Genomic DNA, 17,887 nt, shown 5'->3' with positions numbered 1-17,887 from the left:
GGATTTTGCTTCCAGGTGTTAACGTTAGAAACTTGAGTATAGTTACCAATGTTTCTTTGAAAAGTACATGAATCACTATAAAAATTGTCAATTAAGTCAAGTCTTGTGAGGTGGGAAGAGATTTTATTAAGGAGCTTTGTTGTACTTAATATGCATGTAATTCAAGAACCTAATAAGCAGGTGGAAGAAAGAATCTGTATCTTTAATAAAATAAAAGATTTTCTAGATTGTAATAGTTTCAAGAGATCCGTGTCCGTCTTGTTAGGCATAGCAGAAACATTATGGGGAGATTCTGCAGAAACACAGGGTAGTGGTGAATGAATTTTGGTTAGGAAGATAAACTGGAATCACAAGCAAAGCTGTGAGGCCTCTCTAGCCAAGTATATGTGTTATGGCAGAGAAGAGAGATTTAAAGGAAAGCACTGTGTTTATCTAAAGAAATGCTAACATGGCCACCCGTATGGGTTGGAAGACAGCACAGAGGCTCAGAACCTCCCCAGATACTTTTAGGCTGCACCTAAGGAGTCATCTGGAAGGGGCTGTTTAGCTGTCCATATCTCCCTTTTTTAATTAGTACAGATCTTAGGTACCTACTGAAGATGATTCAGCTCAGTCCACTGACTGTAGAGCTTGTCTGAGTGATTATGCTTCTAATTTGGGCATGCTATCTGAGCCCTGAGTCTTAATAAAAATTCATGAAAATAAGCATCTGTTCCCTTTAAGGGCTATGGAGGTTCTTAACTTGGATCCCACTAGGAAATGTATAGTCAGAGCATGGAAGATCAGCTTCAAGACTCCTGGTGTTTCTGCGGTAAACAAAGAAATTAATCCCTTTCTTTGGAGAACATTCAAAATCAACCTTTGGATTGTCATTGTAAGCTTAAAGAATCCCAAAAGACACAGCCGCAACCCTATTTAGATAATATGTAAGAAACAAATGATCAAGCCAGCTAGTGGAAATCTTTTATGAAGTAAGTTGTTGAGGAAGAATTCCTTTAAGCTTAGTTATACATTAGCACCTAGAGCCTTTCTCTCAAAATTAAACTAATAAACTGAATGGTCCATAAAAAATCCACAAGGCTTTGATACATATTCCACTCTCAGATATTTTAAAAATATTTTGGAGTCATTCAAAATAATCTCAAATAGTAACAGAGGATAAAAGGATATACAGCAACTATTGAAATGATTTATATATTTAATTAAACATTTCCCTGTGCTGCTATATGTGCCCCAATGATAATTTTTTTGAAGAAAAACACATTAACTTCATAATATTCAAACTCTGAGCAGTAAATTATCTGTTGCTCTCCCTCCATTCACTTCCTGTTTGGGGTGTAGAAAGATTTGTATGAATAGCCATTATTGTAATTATTGTCTAAGAAAGAAGATAGGCAGTATTATGTCATGCTCAAAGTGTTGCACAGGCATTGAGTGACAGGTTTTCACAACAGCATTGTGAGATTTAACCTTGTGAGATGTGTGACCATAGTGGCAAGGGCATCTCAGTGGTGAAGGAGCAGTTATAGTAGGAGAGAACTGGGGGAAATGAGTAGAGGAAGGCCTCTTGCTTGATTTATAACACTATCATGGTTCCTTATTTATCATGAATGAGAAGTACTAATTCTATTTTTTGTACTCTGCCTAAATGTGATGAATCAATGTGCAGCACAAATTAATTGGAATAGTAGTTTATTGACTCTCCCAGATGTTGTGCTCATTTATCTTTTTAATACTTCTCACTGAGAGATATTAAGCTGTTCTGAGTCCTAGTGCAAAACATGTAAGAGGAGGAAAGACTGTGCCTGCACATGTACAGCATTTACTCTGCCCTGAAGAGTTTTTTTGAGGTGCATTTATTTTGCATCTAGATGCTTTGTGTGAGGAAGAAGTATGACAAATATGAGGGAAATCTGTTGAATCAAGTGTAGCAGAGGGAGGCTATACCCATATAATGATTTCTACTGTGAAATAGGCTTAGAGGAGTCAGTTAACAATGGAGGAAAAAGCATTGTTCCAGTGGGAGGAAACAAGATGATTTGAAAAAGTTCTTGGGACAGTTAAGAAGAATAGAAAGAGTAAAAATCTGGCAGTGTTACGATTTCAGCTTCTGTTAGCAGAACAATTTAAAATACGTAAAAGTACTTTGTTGCATAGGTATAGATATCTTTTCAAATCTGTTGCAAGTTCAAAACAGGGACCAGATAAATTCATAAAGAGATACTAAGGGGAATGGATTGGGGTATACTCTCTAGCAACCCTAGTCTTGTATTTCTGCATGCTGGAGGAATAGGAGGGAATTGGACCACATAGAGGCCAGGCTTGCAAGCTGTCTCCAAATACCACCTCTTCCTGGCACTGGAGATAGATAAAACTTGGGTTAGATGGATGTTGATCTGCTTCAGTGTTCTTTCTTGTGTTTTGAAATGTAGTTTGCACTAAAGCACGCAGAATTGTTATTCTCCTGACCGCACATTCAAAAACACAAGTGTTCTTGCAATAAGGAAGGCTCTCAGGAGCTCTTAAGAGCTGACAATTTTTATATTGTGTTGACAGCCCTATTGTTTCCATTAGCCTCCATGCCTCCTGGGAATGAGATACTTGGACCAGTATTGGAGCTGGAATTTCTACAAAGTAATGCAGGATGGAGCATCCTCTCTGCAGTGGATCAAGCTCCTGTCACCTTTTAGGGAATAGAGTTTTGGAACTGCCCTTAGGTCTCCTGTAGGGATTGGGGGCTATGGGACTAACAGTTCTTCCTACTGCCTCTGGTTTGCTCTACTTTCACAGAACTCAAAGAAACAGCTACATTCCCTGCATGGAGAGGAAGGACCTGTCAGGCCCTCATCTTTTCTCCAGGAGGCTTGTGCAGTGCCCGAACAATCCTAGCTTTTTTCTTAATCCTAAAGGCATGCCTGAATTCCTCCTGCAGAACCCAGACAGGTGCATGGTTCAGATGAATGCTTAACTGCTATTTGATGTCAGGTTCTGCAGGTGGTACCTGTCAGAGGGAAATGGGGTCAATGTGCATTACTTTCTGATCTGTGTCTACATATTGTCTGCATACTAAGCTAGAACATGCTTCAGCAAAGGTCTGTCTAAAGACTTATGGGTGGTATCAAAAGGATTAGAAAGCAAGGGGTTTTCTTTAACACTTAGGTCCAGCAGAACCTGTGGCCAGCAGAGAAATAATACAGTTTATCTAGTTGTCACTATTCTTGATGGGTCTCAGAGTGCCAGGCAAACCCAGAAGAAAAAAAGCAGTCCATTCTAAGGAGATCCTTCTTAGGTTTGTCATGTAAATGACCACTTCCATCAAGGCTCAAGACATATGCCATTGGTGTACTCTAAAATAAGTGACTACACAAACCTAGGAGCAAATCTGCTTCCCTTCTAATAAAAACACATGCACTGATGGAAGACAATTTTTAATCAATGCTGACCCATTTAGCAACACTAGTGCCCTGTGGCTCTTCAGGTATTGTCACTGACAGTGCTTGAACTTTGAGGGAGTCCTTTATTTGCATAAGCAAACTGCTGCAGAGATACTGGCTGCATGAAATACTTAATGTTTGCCACTGTTTAGATACAGGATGGTGGTGTGGTTTAAGCCCAGCCGGTAACAAAGCACCATGCAGCCACTCGCTCACTGCCCCTCCCACCCCAGGCCTGGTGGAATGAGAAGAAAATATAACGGCAGGCTTGTGAGTCGAGACAAGGACAGGGAGGGATCACTCCCCACATATGGTCACGGGCAAAAGACAGGCTCAACTTGGGGAAGAAACAAAATCAATTTAATTTGCTACCAATCAAAACAAAACAAGGATATTGGGAAGTAAAACCCAACCTGAGAACACCTTCCCTGCAGCTCTCCCTCCTTCCCGCCTCAACTCCACTCCCCATTCTCTCCACCTCCTCCCCCCGGCGGCACAGGGGAACAGGGGACGGGGGCTGGGGTGGGTTCCTCACACCTTGTTTCTGCTGCTCCTTCCTCCTCTGGGGGAGGAGGGCTCCGCATTCAGCCCCTGCTCCGCCGTGGGATCCGTCCCTCCCATGGGAGACAGCCCTTCACGAACTTCTCCAACGTGGGTCCTTTCTGCGGGCTGCAGTTCACAGTCTGCTCCAGCGTGGGTCCTTTCCACGGGCTTCAGCTCTTCCCGAACTTCCTTGACGTGGGTCCTTTCTGCAGGCCGATCTTCAGTGACAGACTGCTCCAGCACAGGCTTTCCCATGGAGTCCTGGCCGTCTTGGGGGGCATCCCCCTGCTCCAGTGTGGGCTCCTCCCTGGGCTGCAGGTGGGCATCTGCTCCCCCGCTCCCCTCCATGGGCTGGAGGCAACAGCCTGCCACCTCACCACGGGCTACAGGGGCATCCCTTCCTCCGGTGCACGTCTTCCCCCTCCTCCTTCACTGACCTAGTATTCACAGAGAGATTCTAATTCCCCAACTCACTGGGGGTTCCCCTCTTAAATCTGTTCTCCCACAGGTGTTACCACTGTCACTGAGGGGCTCGGCCTGGGCCAGAGGCCGGGCTGGCTGGGAGGCAGGGGAGCTTCGAGCAGCTTCTGACAGGAGCCGGCCCTGCAGCCCCTCCCCTGCTACCAAACCCTGCCACACAAACCCAAAACAGATGGGCACAGAGCAGCCCCCTTTGTGACAGAAATCTCAAAAGCATAGACCTGTGCAAGTGTCAGTTGTCCTAGTATGTATGGGAGCACTGTCGCTATCTGCCCTGTAGCACTGAGCATCATTTGCCTGGAGACTGTACTAAAGTGCTCCAACTACAAGACTGAATTCAGAAAAAGTGAGAAATTGCAGCACTGCTTCTGTCTGGTGAGAAGAAACAGGCTGTAAACAGTGCAAGTTAAGCCAGGCATACTATGTTTCACATTCAAGGCTTTCTAGCTCAAATGGTTTGTGTTTGCAGCCTTGTGTAGAAGGAGCTTTGAGATGCTGGGCAAGAGCTGACTCTCTTCTGTTGAGATATACAACAAAAGAGAGCAAAGAAGATTCTGACTATATATAAAGAAGAAAAAAAAATCCCTAGTGGTGGTTCAGGACTGGAACAGATGCCCAAAGAAGCTGGGGAATCTCCATCCTTGGAGACGTTCAAAACTTGCCTTGACAAGCTTCCCAAAGAAGCTGGTTGTTCAGCTAAGAAACCAGGATTCTTTAAAATACTGGTGATGGTTGTATTCATCTGTCATATTGGGATCTTGAACATAATTAAATTTCGGTAATCCACATACCAGCGATGGTGCCAAAGTAAACAGTCATGATGGCATTGGTGAATAACATAAGGAGATAACCTGGATACTTCTATCTCCTGTCTCTTGGAGCTTGGTACTAAAGCAAAGGCAACACATAACCGGTCTTTTCTGACTGCTTGGGATCTTCACTGTTTTATAGGGTTGAATTATTAAAAGATATTTGGATCCTCAGGAACTGTCATGCTTTTTAGATGCTTTATGATTTTCAGGACTTCCAAGGAGTTGGAGATCATTCCACTAGCCGAGGAAGTATATGCCCCCAAATGGTTTAGAATCCTTTATGGAAGGGTTAGCATAAGAAGGATTGACAGGTGGTACATGGGTGGCAAGTTCTATGTAGCTGGAAGAGAGAGGATGAGAAGGGGTATTTAAGGAAGTTTGTTGAAAGATCCTGTGCAGGGAAGGTGTATTACTTTGCAGTTGGATTTGGAGGAGAATTGGGCGATAGTGGATTCTGTAGCAAGGAGAGGTGATCTGTCTGAGAGTGGTTTTGGAAGAAGTAACAAGCTGAGAAGGCCATGGAAAGGTGCTTGTGTGGACAAGAGAAGAGGGTGGTTTAAAAGTTGGGATGGTTTGAGGTTTCTGTTTAAGTAGTTTGGTGTAGAGAAGAAATAGTAGGAGAACTGAAGAATGAAAGACGAGTGTCTTTGGGTGTAGTCAAATTCTGCACACATCAAGTGCTGGGGGGAAGGGTAGGGCACTGGTTAGCAATTTAGGGGCTTGGTACTCTTTAATTCAGAGAGGCTAGTGCTTCCCTCCTACTCTCCCTTAAATGCTTCCATAATGTTCTCCTCTATCCTTCATTGTGGAGTAAGCATTTTTCATTGAGGTGTGGAAGAGGCAGAATAATAAAAAAATTGACAGATTTACCTTTTTTAACTGCTAAATCAAAGCCAGCTCTTTGGTTTAGCCACAATTTATTTCAGCAAAAAATAATTTTCCAGTCTAATCCAGACAAAGGCTGTATGATGCCTCATGAAGAGCAGTGCAACATTGCTGGGATACGGGGTCTGCCAGGGTAAGCTGAACAGACACTGTAAGAGAGATGTGCAGGTAGGGAGGGAAGGAGAAAAATTGGTTTCCTTGGAGCCAGAAATTATTTTGTGTCTGCTTCTTGGTAGCAGGGGTGTTTTAGTTCTATCTGTTTTGTGGTAGCAAACTGATTTCCTCCTCACATATTACCTAGTAATTTCAAGACTTTGGCCTGAGATCCAGCAGCCAGAGCATATTTGGGTTCTGCTTCCTGCTCTGCCACTCGTAAGTTATGTGACACTGAGAAAGCCTGATTTGTGGGCTGTTTTCAAACCTTCTGTAATGAATGTAGTCTTATTGACTGAAATGAAAATTTTCTTCAGTTTATTTGACCTCTGTTTCTGCATCTATTTGCCTTTGAAATAAATGTTTGAAAGTCCCCATCTCTCAGGATGTTGGCTGGCCTAAAAAAAAGGCTTTTAGATGTTACATTGTCATAGATTGACTGGTAGTACAAATGCGGAGTATTCATGTCTCCCTGTAATCATGCAGGCTAGATTCCAGTGTACCCAGTCTTGTGTTTGGTGGCTCAGGCAGTAGTCTTCAGCCCTGTTCCTGGAGACCACTGCTGTGTGGTTGGATAGCTCTTTCCGTAAAGAAGGGGTTTCTGATCATTCAGCCTGGAATTTCTCCTTGTACAGTTTCATCCAGTGGTGTTTTTCTTCTGTGGTGTATACATGCTTCATAAACTAATATGCAGTACCTGTATTATATCAATCCTCCCATTTAATCTTCATTTTTCCTCAGGTATACTTAACTGATTTTATTTTTCTCTTTCCTCATAAATAATGAATCAAGGTTTTTGCTTTTTCCTGAGGTCTTTTTCGTTTCCTTATGTTTTAGTGATGCTCGGTGTGCTTTTGGTTTATCTGTGTTTGGTGCTCTAGGTTCTCATTAGGGACAGTGTAAGAGAGAACTATTCCATCCTGTCCAGTAATTTCTCTCCCTCTTCAGTAAAGCAAATCAAATTGCACTCCATTGCCCTTTCTCATACTCCCCAGGCTGCTTTTTTCTCTGCTATGCCGAACTTGCTCAAATCCCCCATTGCTAGGTTTTCAGATAATTGCAGTGAGGCTGCCCCTTTTAATTACAACTCTACTCTCCCCTATTGCAGCCAAGTTATTGAGCCATTTCTCTGTATTGCCTGAGACATTTTTCCTTCTCTTTAGCTACGCTTCACTGTCTCACTGAAGACATTGAAGTGTTTTCAATGCTCTGCGCAAAGAGCACCTAAAGAAACAAAACATACTGACTTTTTGCATGTAACCTACATATTACCATGATATTTCTCTCGTGGGCTAAGAATTGGGCAGATGGAGCCAGAAATACCTTGCTTAGCAAAATTATTGTGCTGGGCTGAACTAATGCAGTGCTGGATTACGCTACATGCTGCTCCCTGACTGTGAGATAAGCCTTTATGTCAGGCTCTTAATGGTGGTGGTGGAGTTTTGTTTGGTTTTGTTTGGATTTTTTTCCCACTTAAGATAATACGTTTGGACTTGTGTGCTTTTCCTGGCTGTAACTATTTGACCTTAAATATCACAACGTTTGCTTCCTCACCTATGACATATTAATGGGATGAATACTGTCCAGCTTCAATAGTGTTGTACAGTCATATGCTTAAAGGGACAAATGCCTGCATCTGAAATGCAGTTACAAGTGTGGCAGCAGTGCAGATTTGTATTGTCATAAATGGTGAAAACTCCCCTGTCAAGGCTACTGCCCTGCAGAGTCCTGAAAAGGCAAAGCATAAATTCTAAGAGACAGAATTTGGAAAGCATACAGGAGAAATGGAATGGAGACCTTCCAAGAGACATTGCCAAAGATGCAAAGGGTCAGGACTTAAGTAAGAATACAGCCTATATTGTGGGACAGATTAACATTGATCTGGAAACCCCACTGTCACTGATGCTATGAATGTCTCAAAATCTCTCTGTACTGTCAGTATACAAAACAACTGGGACTGAAGACTTGAGGGGTGAGAGATGTGGGTATATGGTAAATACTGGGTCTGTGCCACTCTTTTTCACGTGTATCTCAGAAGTAGTAAATGATGGAGTGGGTGTATAAAAACAGCCAGTTCTGTATTATTGTGACCTGATTTCTGTTTCCACCTTCTGTTTTTTCTTAACCAGTATTTCTGTGGGAAAGCCTCTGTGCTTTGATTTGGGAAGATATTAAAACATTCCAAGAAGTCTCTGACCATTTCAAGGGAGTGGTGTGTGTTTTTTGGAGATGGTGGTATCTACAGAGAATCTTCATGGATTCTAATGCTGGCATCAGTGCAAGAAGAGTGGCAGGAATGGGTTGGCTCTGGGTGGTCTGCTTCCTTCATCTAGTCACCTCGCTAGAAGGTAAGAACAGATTTTATATAATGCAACAACTTAACAAAGTTTTCTCTAAGGGAAAAGAAGTGTGCTCTCCAGTATGCTTATCCTAGTCCAGATGAGCATTGAGCGCATGTCTTTCGGTGTGATGGTTGATCACTATGTCATGAGATGTACAAAGATATTAGTATTGTTTCTAGTGGGACAGGCAAACGCTCTTATGAAGGACCATTAATGAACATTCCTACTAGCTATCTCAGAAGCAACAGTCCTAAAGAATAAAACTTTTGCCCTGGGAATAAGCTCCTTGTTTATGCTTTGTGTGTATTTGATGCTTGTGTTCCTGCTCTTCCACCATGTTTGTTTTGTGAAACAATCTTTCGATGCTTATGCTGTTCTACAAGGCAGCATCCAGTGGGCTGAAATCAGGAATTTTTGTCTCTGCCATCTGAGCAGCTTGCCTCATATAATAGATAGGGAGAGAATGCTTTGCATTAACAAGAAGAGGCAGTTTGTGTTCAGCCAGCAGAGGAGAGGAGGGAGGCAGCAGTGAAGACAGGATAGAGAAAAGGTGGGCAGGGGAAAACAGAGGCCAAGAAAACTGTAGAAGAAAGAGCATATGATAGGAAGGAGGGTGATGAGAGCAGGAGATAAGATGAGAGCTAAGGGAGAGAGTTAGAGAAGGGCAGAGGTATTGTAAACAATCCTCTTGTTTGTTCCAAGAAATATCCTTGCAGCTACATGTGCTCAATGAACTGCACAGCTTTGTGATGAATGTTCATCTCTTGCATACGTGAAAGCCTCTGAAAAAAAAGGCTTGTTTTTTTCTTATTAATAATGAAGAGGAAACCTTGTTAAAGCATCCCTTCTCTTAATAGGAGGGGAAGGGAGTGGGAGGGAGTTCAGAGAGGAAATAATTGATGTAAGATTATAATACAAATTCTTAAATCTCTGCAACTCCGTTAATTGCTGATTTAAAAAATGATTTTACAGAGTACTATGTTATTCCTTAGTATAACTGGTAGAGGAACTGAGGTGGAAGGGGAAGAGAAAACGTCCATTCTTTGCAAATATGTAGTATCTCAGTGATGCCTGTAGGAACGGACGTTTTTGGATTTCAGAGATCACTCCTGTAAGTTTGTAGAGAGAAAAGAATTTAGAAAACACTGTGTGATACAGCTTCACAGATCACATGGTTGAATTGCCTGGATTAAAATAGGACAATAAAATTCTGCCTGTGGAGATGAAGCAGTAAAGGTGCCCATGAGCTGAATTTCAACTCTCAATTCAGAGTCAGGGGAGTCAGCACCTTGCATTGTGACTGTACTACATGGTCCTAGGATTGCACTCCAAAGCTAATTTGCATCTCAGAGGTAAGTATTTTCGTTGGGGTCAAAAGTCAAAGAAGAATTATACATTAGGGGAAGGAAAGTCTGATGATAACTACCAAGTTACCCATAAGGAAGAAAAAAGGCCCATGGCCATTTTGTTGACTCATTATTATACTTAGTAGAAACTTGAACTTCAGGTTTCACATTTAAGTTGAAAAATATAGGGCATATCCAGTTCGGTCTTTAGTTTTTGTAAGGGTTTCTTAGAAGTTTTAGATGGTGTCTAAAATATGTCTTGCCTCTAACTGAAGGGGATTGACTGACTGGGAAAATCAATCAAGGTAATTCTTCTTCCAAGTGTTTCTCAGGCATTTGAGTTAAATTTAAACAGTATGAATGTAAATCACTTTTTTCCTCAAACTAAGCTTTGTTTGAAATTTTCTAACAGGAGAAAAACAATATTGATAAAATCTTAATGTAAATTGTTAAGAAAAGAAAGAGAAGCTGTAGAGAGGGGAAGAAAAGTAGACAAAGTATTCAAACCATCTTTCTATGCATTCTGAAGAGAGCAAATACTTTTTATGCAGAATGCTTTTTAGATGCAAGGAAGGCAGTACCCTTTTACAGGACCTAATGGGACTTTAAACCCCTTTAGGACTCAGAAGTAAGGAAGTTCTTGTAAGCAATTGAAAATGTTTTTGTTGTTATTGTTGTTGTTTTTAATACATAAAAAGGAATCATTAGGCTGAACTTATTTGATACAGATCTAGTATTTGGACACACTGATTTCACTAGGAACGAGTATGTCTGTCCAAAATTTTCCAGGCATGATTTTTAGACTAGAAAAAACCTGCATGGGAAGCATAAGGGGAAATTGTTTTGCAAACAGAAGACATTTCTAAATGTATTATTTTAGCTTTATAAAAGGAAACAAGATTGCATTTCCCAATGTTTATGGCTCTGCAAGAGTTTTTGAGGTTTTAGTTAGGGGAGCGTTATTTTTGAGCTACACGCTGGGTGAAAAAATAGATCTTTTTCCTTTTTCTCAAAAATACATAAAGAAATACACAGAAATTTTATTTCTGTGAGTATCTATATATGTATGTAATTCCTGTCTACAGTTTAACATTTTTGTAGGTTAACCTTTCTGATTGTAAAAGTTAATGAAGCATAGAATTAAAGAATGCCTGATGGGCTACAGTTAAAATAGCTGAGAACAAGTGATAACTTGCTAATGAAATAGCTCTTACTAGGGCAGAGAGTTGAATTTTCTGTGGAATATTGGTTTTGCTTTGACTGAGTTATAAATGTTTACAGCTGTAAACACAAGCGGAGTTCATTTTGCAGAACCCATTAAATATGTTCCAAAGGAATGATGTTTTCTGCATGTGAGTGACTGCATTTATTTTGCAACAAACTCTCCAGCCTGCAGAATGGCTGGACAGCCTTTCTAAATATCATCCAGAAGTTCAAGATATAGAGAGGATTATTCTTCTGCTTTGATAGAAACTTTTTGCATTAAAAGTTTCTCCTTAGCAAAAGGGAATATGCAAGAAAAAGGTTGTGAGGTCAGGCATTCTTATTTCATTTTTTCCCCTATCTTTTCTACTAGCTGGTTGTCATCTTGGGCTGTTGAAAATAATGTACTGATTGCTCAAATTGGCTTGACTTTGAAGTGCAGGAAAACTATACTTTCCTCAAAGGTAATCTTCAGAGTAAAAAATACCATTGCTTTTTGTTTTATTATATACAAAGAAAGGTTTAAATGGATGTTATTTTACTTCAGGGGAAAAAGTCAAATTAGCTTTTTACTTCAGTTGCTTGTGATTCACATGAGTTATTAAAATCCTAGCAAAGGTTTTCTGTTATGTTCTTCCCGGTTCGTTCCTGACAGTTCCCTGCATGCCAAAATCTTTGCCACATGCTTGGAAAGCGCAGGGCAGAGGAATCTCCTATTGTAGACATTCAGAAGGTGAATGGTACTGGGCTGGATATGCAGCCTTTTTGTAAGGGGAGGGGTGTTTGGGTTATCCCATCAGTCAGTCTCAGCAGCTCCGCTTGATTTGGTTTGTCCCACAATAGATTTCTCTGTAGTCCCTCTGCTAGGACATCCCCATTCCCAAGTATGTACCATAGCCCTGTGTTGAAACTGTTCACAAGCTGCAGGCTAGCTCTTGCTGCTTGGAGGCCAGTAGCACAGTAGAAGCTATTCATGCTGCAACTAACACTGTTTATATTCAAAGCTAATTAAAGCTTCAAAGAAAAGGAACAGCATTCTTGTAGTATACAGTATCTGGGACTTTCAGTATATGCTTCAGTGAAACCTTGGAAGACCCAAGCTCACTTTTTAATGTTTATGAAAAAAAATAGGCAGGAAAACATAGATAAACTTTAAAAATCTCACTGTACTGTCATCAAAAGTAGCCAGTTTGATGGCAGTGGCAATTAGATAAGTTCTAGACTCAATAGTGGGTGTTTGCAGACTGAATCTCTTAAGCTGTGGAAGAATACCTATTATATTGTATTACTAGGAAAGTTGTAGATAATAGTTTAATTTGATTGCATATACAAAGTTGAAACTAAGCATTTAATGTCATTTTTTTTTATTTCCTGATGTCTGCATTTCCTGACATTAGCAGAGGAATTAGTGCAATATGCTAATCCTGGCAGTTTCCCTAGACCTTTAACAAAAGAATAGGGGAAATAAAGAGAAAAATACCCAGTCATTCACAAAGCTTAAAAGCTATGCTACCTTGCAAATAGCTGTGTATTTCTATATCCTCAACCAATTGGCTGTCATTTCTCTCTTTCACAGATGGTACATAACTCCTGATTGGGGGGTGAGAATTCCTCCATGCAGATGACAACTTTGATGTTCTGATAGTGTCAGCATTTTGCTCTGACATGACAAATAGTTAAAAAATATTATACTTAATGGAACTCACTAAATACATATCCCATTGGCTCCAAATAACTTTTTTTATTAATTGCATTAGAGTACAGAAGTAATACAGGAACATTCATTGCAGGAATGGCTTCACAATACGGCTTTATCCAAGAAAAAAATCAAACAACTCCTTTGTCTCATATAGGTTGGTTTTGTATATATTCTCTTATATTAGGAGGCATATTTTATAACTCTGTAGCTTTTTTTTCATGTTAAGTCATAGCTGAACTGTAAAAAAAAGACATTTTTTGTTAAAAAGTACCAGCAATCTTTGTATTAAGTAGTTATGAACAAGTGGGATTTTTTGGCTATTTTTGTTTGATTTTTTACTTGTTTCATCAACTCATTCTTGAAAAATAAAATAGTTGTTACAGTTGCATATGTCACTAGCCATTGATATATTACTTGCTTCACCACAATAGCTGTTTAGTTTTGGAAGAAGTTCTAGTGTATTTAAGGCTTCCCAAAGGTTTCACTGTATTCTGTCTCCAAGTGATAGCCCCCATATATACATATATTTGTTCAGTTGCATGATAAAAGGCTCCTCTCCCCACACTTTAAGGAGCACAGAGGAACAATGAAAGGCAGGGGAACCTGAATAACCTAATAGGGAAATCAGCACCCTGTCCCAGCTTCTCCCAGGACTATCACAGGAGTGTGATCAGCCTGGTGAGTGGGTTCCATTAAGATAAGTCAATGGAAGTGCTCTGTGAAACACCTTGCAGTCTGCTGAGGGGGGTTACTGCCAGCAGGGGCATGGGACTTGTTATGGGATGTAGAGAAGGTCATTTGGGGCTTCTGCAAAACTTATTGTGGGTTATTTAGGGGAGGAACGATAGGTGGGGAAAGGGGTTGAGGTGGTTTTGGGGAGGATCAAGTGTGAGAAAATAGAGAGATAAGGGGTCAGTCATGTGTAAACAGGCTGCTGGTCAGTACATCTCTTAGGCCTTGACATGCACCTGATCACCACAGTCTATCCTGTCTTGTTATTAAATTCAATTTTTCACTAGTTACCTGGGTGAGGAGGCTTTATTTTATGTGTATGTGTGTGTTTAAATGCCAGCAGCTGGAGTCGAACCATAGGTCATAGGGGACCATGTGTCAGTGCTGCCAGCAACTGGAGAGCCCGGAATGGATGAAAATCAAGTGCCAGGAACTCAAGTTGGACCACAGGTCATAGGATCTGTGCATTTGTGATGCTAGCAGCTGGAGTAAGTGAGCTTATATGAGCTCTGATCTCTAGCAAATATCAAGCCAGAATAGCTGGTTAGTAGAGTAAATGGGTTGCGAAGCCAGGGAGAGACCAGACAGTCTGGGGGATGAATGAGACACCTCTTTGTATGTGTGTGTCTCTGTGAGTGAGACAGCTGGAGGAGCTATCTTCTGAGGGCATCAGGCAGTCCAGGCCAACTACTGGGGAGACCATAAGTTCTGGGTGTTCTTCGGGAGTCCTGTCTGTATATTGTGTATCTCCGTGCAGCTGGAGACAAGACGATCCAAGGGCCACCTCCTGGGTAGGCCAAGTGTCTAAGGCCAGTTACTGGAGGAATCTGTAGTGTGTGTGCCTGTGCATGTGTTTGTATGTGTAAGTGGGGTTCTGTGGAGTGGAGCAGCACTACAGCAACTGGCTATGGGCCTTGGGGGTTCACATGTCCAAGTGCCAGCAACCTAGGAGAACAAGAATCCAGGGCCAGCTACTGGGTAGACTGCATGCCTAAAACCAGTTAGTAGAGGATCAATAGCATGCCTGTGTGTGTGTGTGTGAAGGGACCTATCAGTGAGTGAGAGTGATCTATCAGTGAGTGAATACTAGGAACAGGAGTGGGGCTGCAAGCTTGAGGTGCTTATATGCGCAGGTGCCAGCAAATGGGGATACCACAGATCCAGAGGTCAGCTACCAGAGACTGAATGTTTAAGGACAGCTATTGCAGGGATCCATACTGTATATAAATGCATATATATTTCCCACTAACAGACCTTCATCCTGACCAGCCAGAAAGGGGAGCAGGATGAGGCCATTGGTGGTGCTCTTTCTGTTTGCATGACTGGTGAGTGTTTCTGTCTGTGTTGATCTTCGTGGCTGGCCATTTGTATATGTGCAGTGCCTACATGTGTTTGTGTGTGTGCCTATTGGGAATACCCACTCAGCCTTGCTGTTCATTGGACCTGGGGACATGGAGCTGCAGCAGCCTTGCTTATGTGAGGTTACTGCATTTGGCAGCCTCTAACAGTATTTTTGCACAAGCCCAGAGAATGCTTTCTCTTTCCAGCCCTCTTAGAGAACATTCGCAGTCTTCCTACTTGTTCATGTTCAAGGCATGATCATACAAGGCAGAATAAGCCCATTAATATTTCAGTTGTTTTCAAGAAGTCTGTTAAGCCAGAGAGCTTTGCTGCTTGGGGCATTCAGCTGTGTAGCAAAGCAAACTCCCTGAATGTTACCTTTTACCCTAGTGCCCTTTGCCTTATCTACCAATGTACGTGTGCATTTGGATATATTCAGAATTCAGCTGGAAAGGCCTTGAGCAGCCTAGTGTACTTTAGCCTGGCCTTGAGAGGTGTGTTGATGAGGATGACCTCTATACCTCCCTTCCAGTTTGTTTCATTCTGTGATTCTATCATCTGATCATTCTTAGCACCAGCTTCTCATCCCACAGGTAAAGGGATTCTTTTGCTGTCTTCTCAGGATCAACCCTCTTCTCAGTGGCTATAGTTTGCCTAAACTTGGGTTGTATAATTCCCTCTTGCACCACTCCATTGTTAAGACACTGAGGACAAGTGTTCTTCAATCCAGAAAGCTGTTAGGCCATCTCTGCAATCCAGAAAGCTGTTAGGCCATCTCTGTCTTCATGAAGGTTGTCCAAGGGTCAATCATCCTTGGGTGAATTGTCATCCTCTTGCATCAGGGGTACATTTTGCCTGTAACGCAAACACTAAAGTGTCCTGCTTGAAAGTATAGGCTAACCAAAATCTGAAAATCATTAACATGCCTATTCTGAACAGCCTGATCTGTAATGGGAACTTCCAACCTCTGCCCAGTTGATCTTGATGTTGTGCAGCCCAAGAGATTGGTTTGTGGTGTAAGTGTAGACTAGTACTAGCATAAGTCTTTGGGATTTTTTTTCACCCTTTCTGGCCTGCAAGAACAGAGGACACAGAAATGAGAGTGTAGTTAATTCTGAATTTTGTTTTACGAAGAATGTAATGAATCTATTTGACTCCGCTATAAAAGATGATTTTTTTTTTTAGTTTAGGGAAGACATATACAGGAGAACCTCTCATCAGCTATTTTTCTCTTCTTTGAACTAAAATAACAGTCTTAATAAGAAATTGGAATCTCATTCTTCAAAAATGTAAGATTAAAGTAGGAGTCGAAGAAGAATTGTCATCATTTCATGTGTTTAAAAGCCTCCAGATTGCTCTGATACCTTGCTTATTCCTCATTTTTAATCCAGAGTGGAATATTGTTCTGTTGATACTCTGAGGTCACCTCAATAAGTGTTGTCTCTAGCAGCATCATAGACTGTTCCAGGCCTGGGTCTGATCTGATCTTGCAAGACCCTTGTTTTTGAGCAAGATAGAAAGGGTGAAAGCCATTTTTCTTCCAGGTTGGTAAATTCAGCTGAAAAGATCATTGCTATCTGCACTGAAGAGCAGCAGAATACTGGTGTGGCCCAGCACACTGAGGATGTGGAATGCTACATCAGTACTAAAAAAGAGGCAAAGTGAAGGCTTATACCTGTACACTGGTATGTAGTCATTCATACTGTTAAATTATTAGCACAGTCATGGGTTTGGCCGATGCCAACTAACCTTCTAAACAGTGCCTGGGCATATAGGTCAGAGGTTAGGATGGACCAAGAACCATTCCTGAGAGATGGTTTGGATGCAACCATGTACTTCTGTGGGGTTGGAGTTTTTAGCCATGTGAACATGAACCATACTGTGCCTATTGTCCTCAGACTTAGAGAGCAGTCTAACATCTTGTTAGATTTATGAGTGTACATGCAGCTAGTGTGACTGCAGATCTGATTCAAGGCATATAGCCAGTAGGAGAGGGAGAAAAAGAAGAAAAATAGGGACTTTTGACTATAGGTGACCAAATGAGATTTATGCACACAACGTTCTTGTGTACTTTTATTATTTTTCTAATGCTTCCTGACTTAAAATACTCACTGTGAGAGTTCTGTCTGCTTCAGGCTGCCTGTATCTGTTTGCCTGTGAAATATTCATGTGCTTGATAAAGATTACCTTGCTCACTGGTGAGAAGCTATCTGGAGAATATGCTTCCCGATAGTTGTGACAGAGCCCAGGCTGCTGAGCAAGTCTTGTCTATTTTCTCTCTTCTTGTAATAGAATCATAGAATCATAGAATGGTTGGAGTTGGAAGGGACCTTAAAGATCATCTAGTTCCAACCCTGCTGCCTTGGGCAGGGACACCTTCCACTAGACCAGGTTGCTCAAAGCCCCATCTAGCCTGGCCTTGGAACACTTCCAGGCATGGGGCATCCACAGCCTCCCTGGGCAACCTGTTCCAGTGCCTCACCACCCTCAAAGTAAAGAACTTCTTCCTTACATCTAATCTAAATCTACCCTCTTTCAGTTTAAAGCCATTACCCCTTGTCCTGTCACTATGTGTCCTTGTAAAAAGCCCCTCCCTGGCTTTCTTATAGGCCCCCTTTAGGTACTGCAAGGCTGCTATAAGGTCTTCCCAGAGCCTTCTCTTCTCCAGGCTGAACAACCCCAACTCTCTCAGCCTGTCTTCATAGGAGACGTGCTCCAGCCCCCTGATCATCTTCATGGCTCTCCTCTGGAATTCCTCCAACAGATCCATGTCCTTCTTATGTTGGGGGCCTCAGAGCTGAACGCAGTACTCCAGGTGGGGTCTCATGAGAGCGGAGTAGAGGGGGAGAATTACCTCCCTCGACCTGCTGGTCACGCTTCTTTTGATGCAGCCCAGAATGCAATTAGCTTTCTGGGC

General features: G+C 41.7%; 1 protein-coding gene across 12 annotated transcripts in view; it reads left to right on the top strand.

Moving 5' to 3' along the window:
- Positions 1 to 17,887, top strand: part of LOC104312400 (ephrin type-B receptor 5) — a 78,990-nt gene that overhangs the window by 12,276 nt on the left and 48,827 nt on the right. For 7 of the 12 annotated variants that reach the window (XM_069786094.1, XM_069786095.1, XM_069786087.1 and 4 more), the window contains one exon: positions 8,437 to 8,655. In XM_069786094.1, the coding sequence (XP_069642195.1) occupies positions 8,562 to 8,655 (94 nt within the window). In that variant the 5' untranslated portion in view covers positions 8,437 to 8,561. Of the gene's footprint in view, positions 1 to 4,619; positions 6,288 to 6,826; positions 7,049 to 8,436; positions 8,656 to 14,881; positions 14,955 to 17,887 lie in introns of those variants that run through there. The other 5 variants (XM_069786092.1, XM_069786091.1, XM_069786097.1 and 2 more) reach the window with 5 other exon arrangements.

Source organism: Haliaeetus albicilla, chromosome 6 (genome assembly GCF_947461875.1).
Source record: "Haliaeetus albicilla chromosome 6, bHalAlb1.1, whole genome shotgun sequence".
NCBI lineage: Eukaryota > Metazoa > Chordata > Aves > Accipitriformes > Accipitridae > Haliaeetus > Haliaeetus albicilla.
The sequence above is the reverse complement of the archived record's forward strand: the minus strand, read 5'-3'. Positions and strand labels throughout refer to the sequence as shown.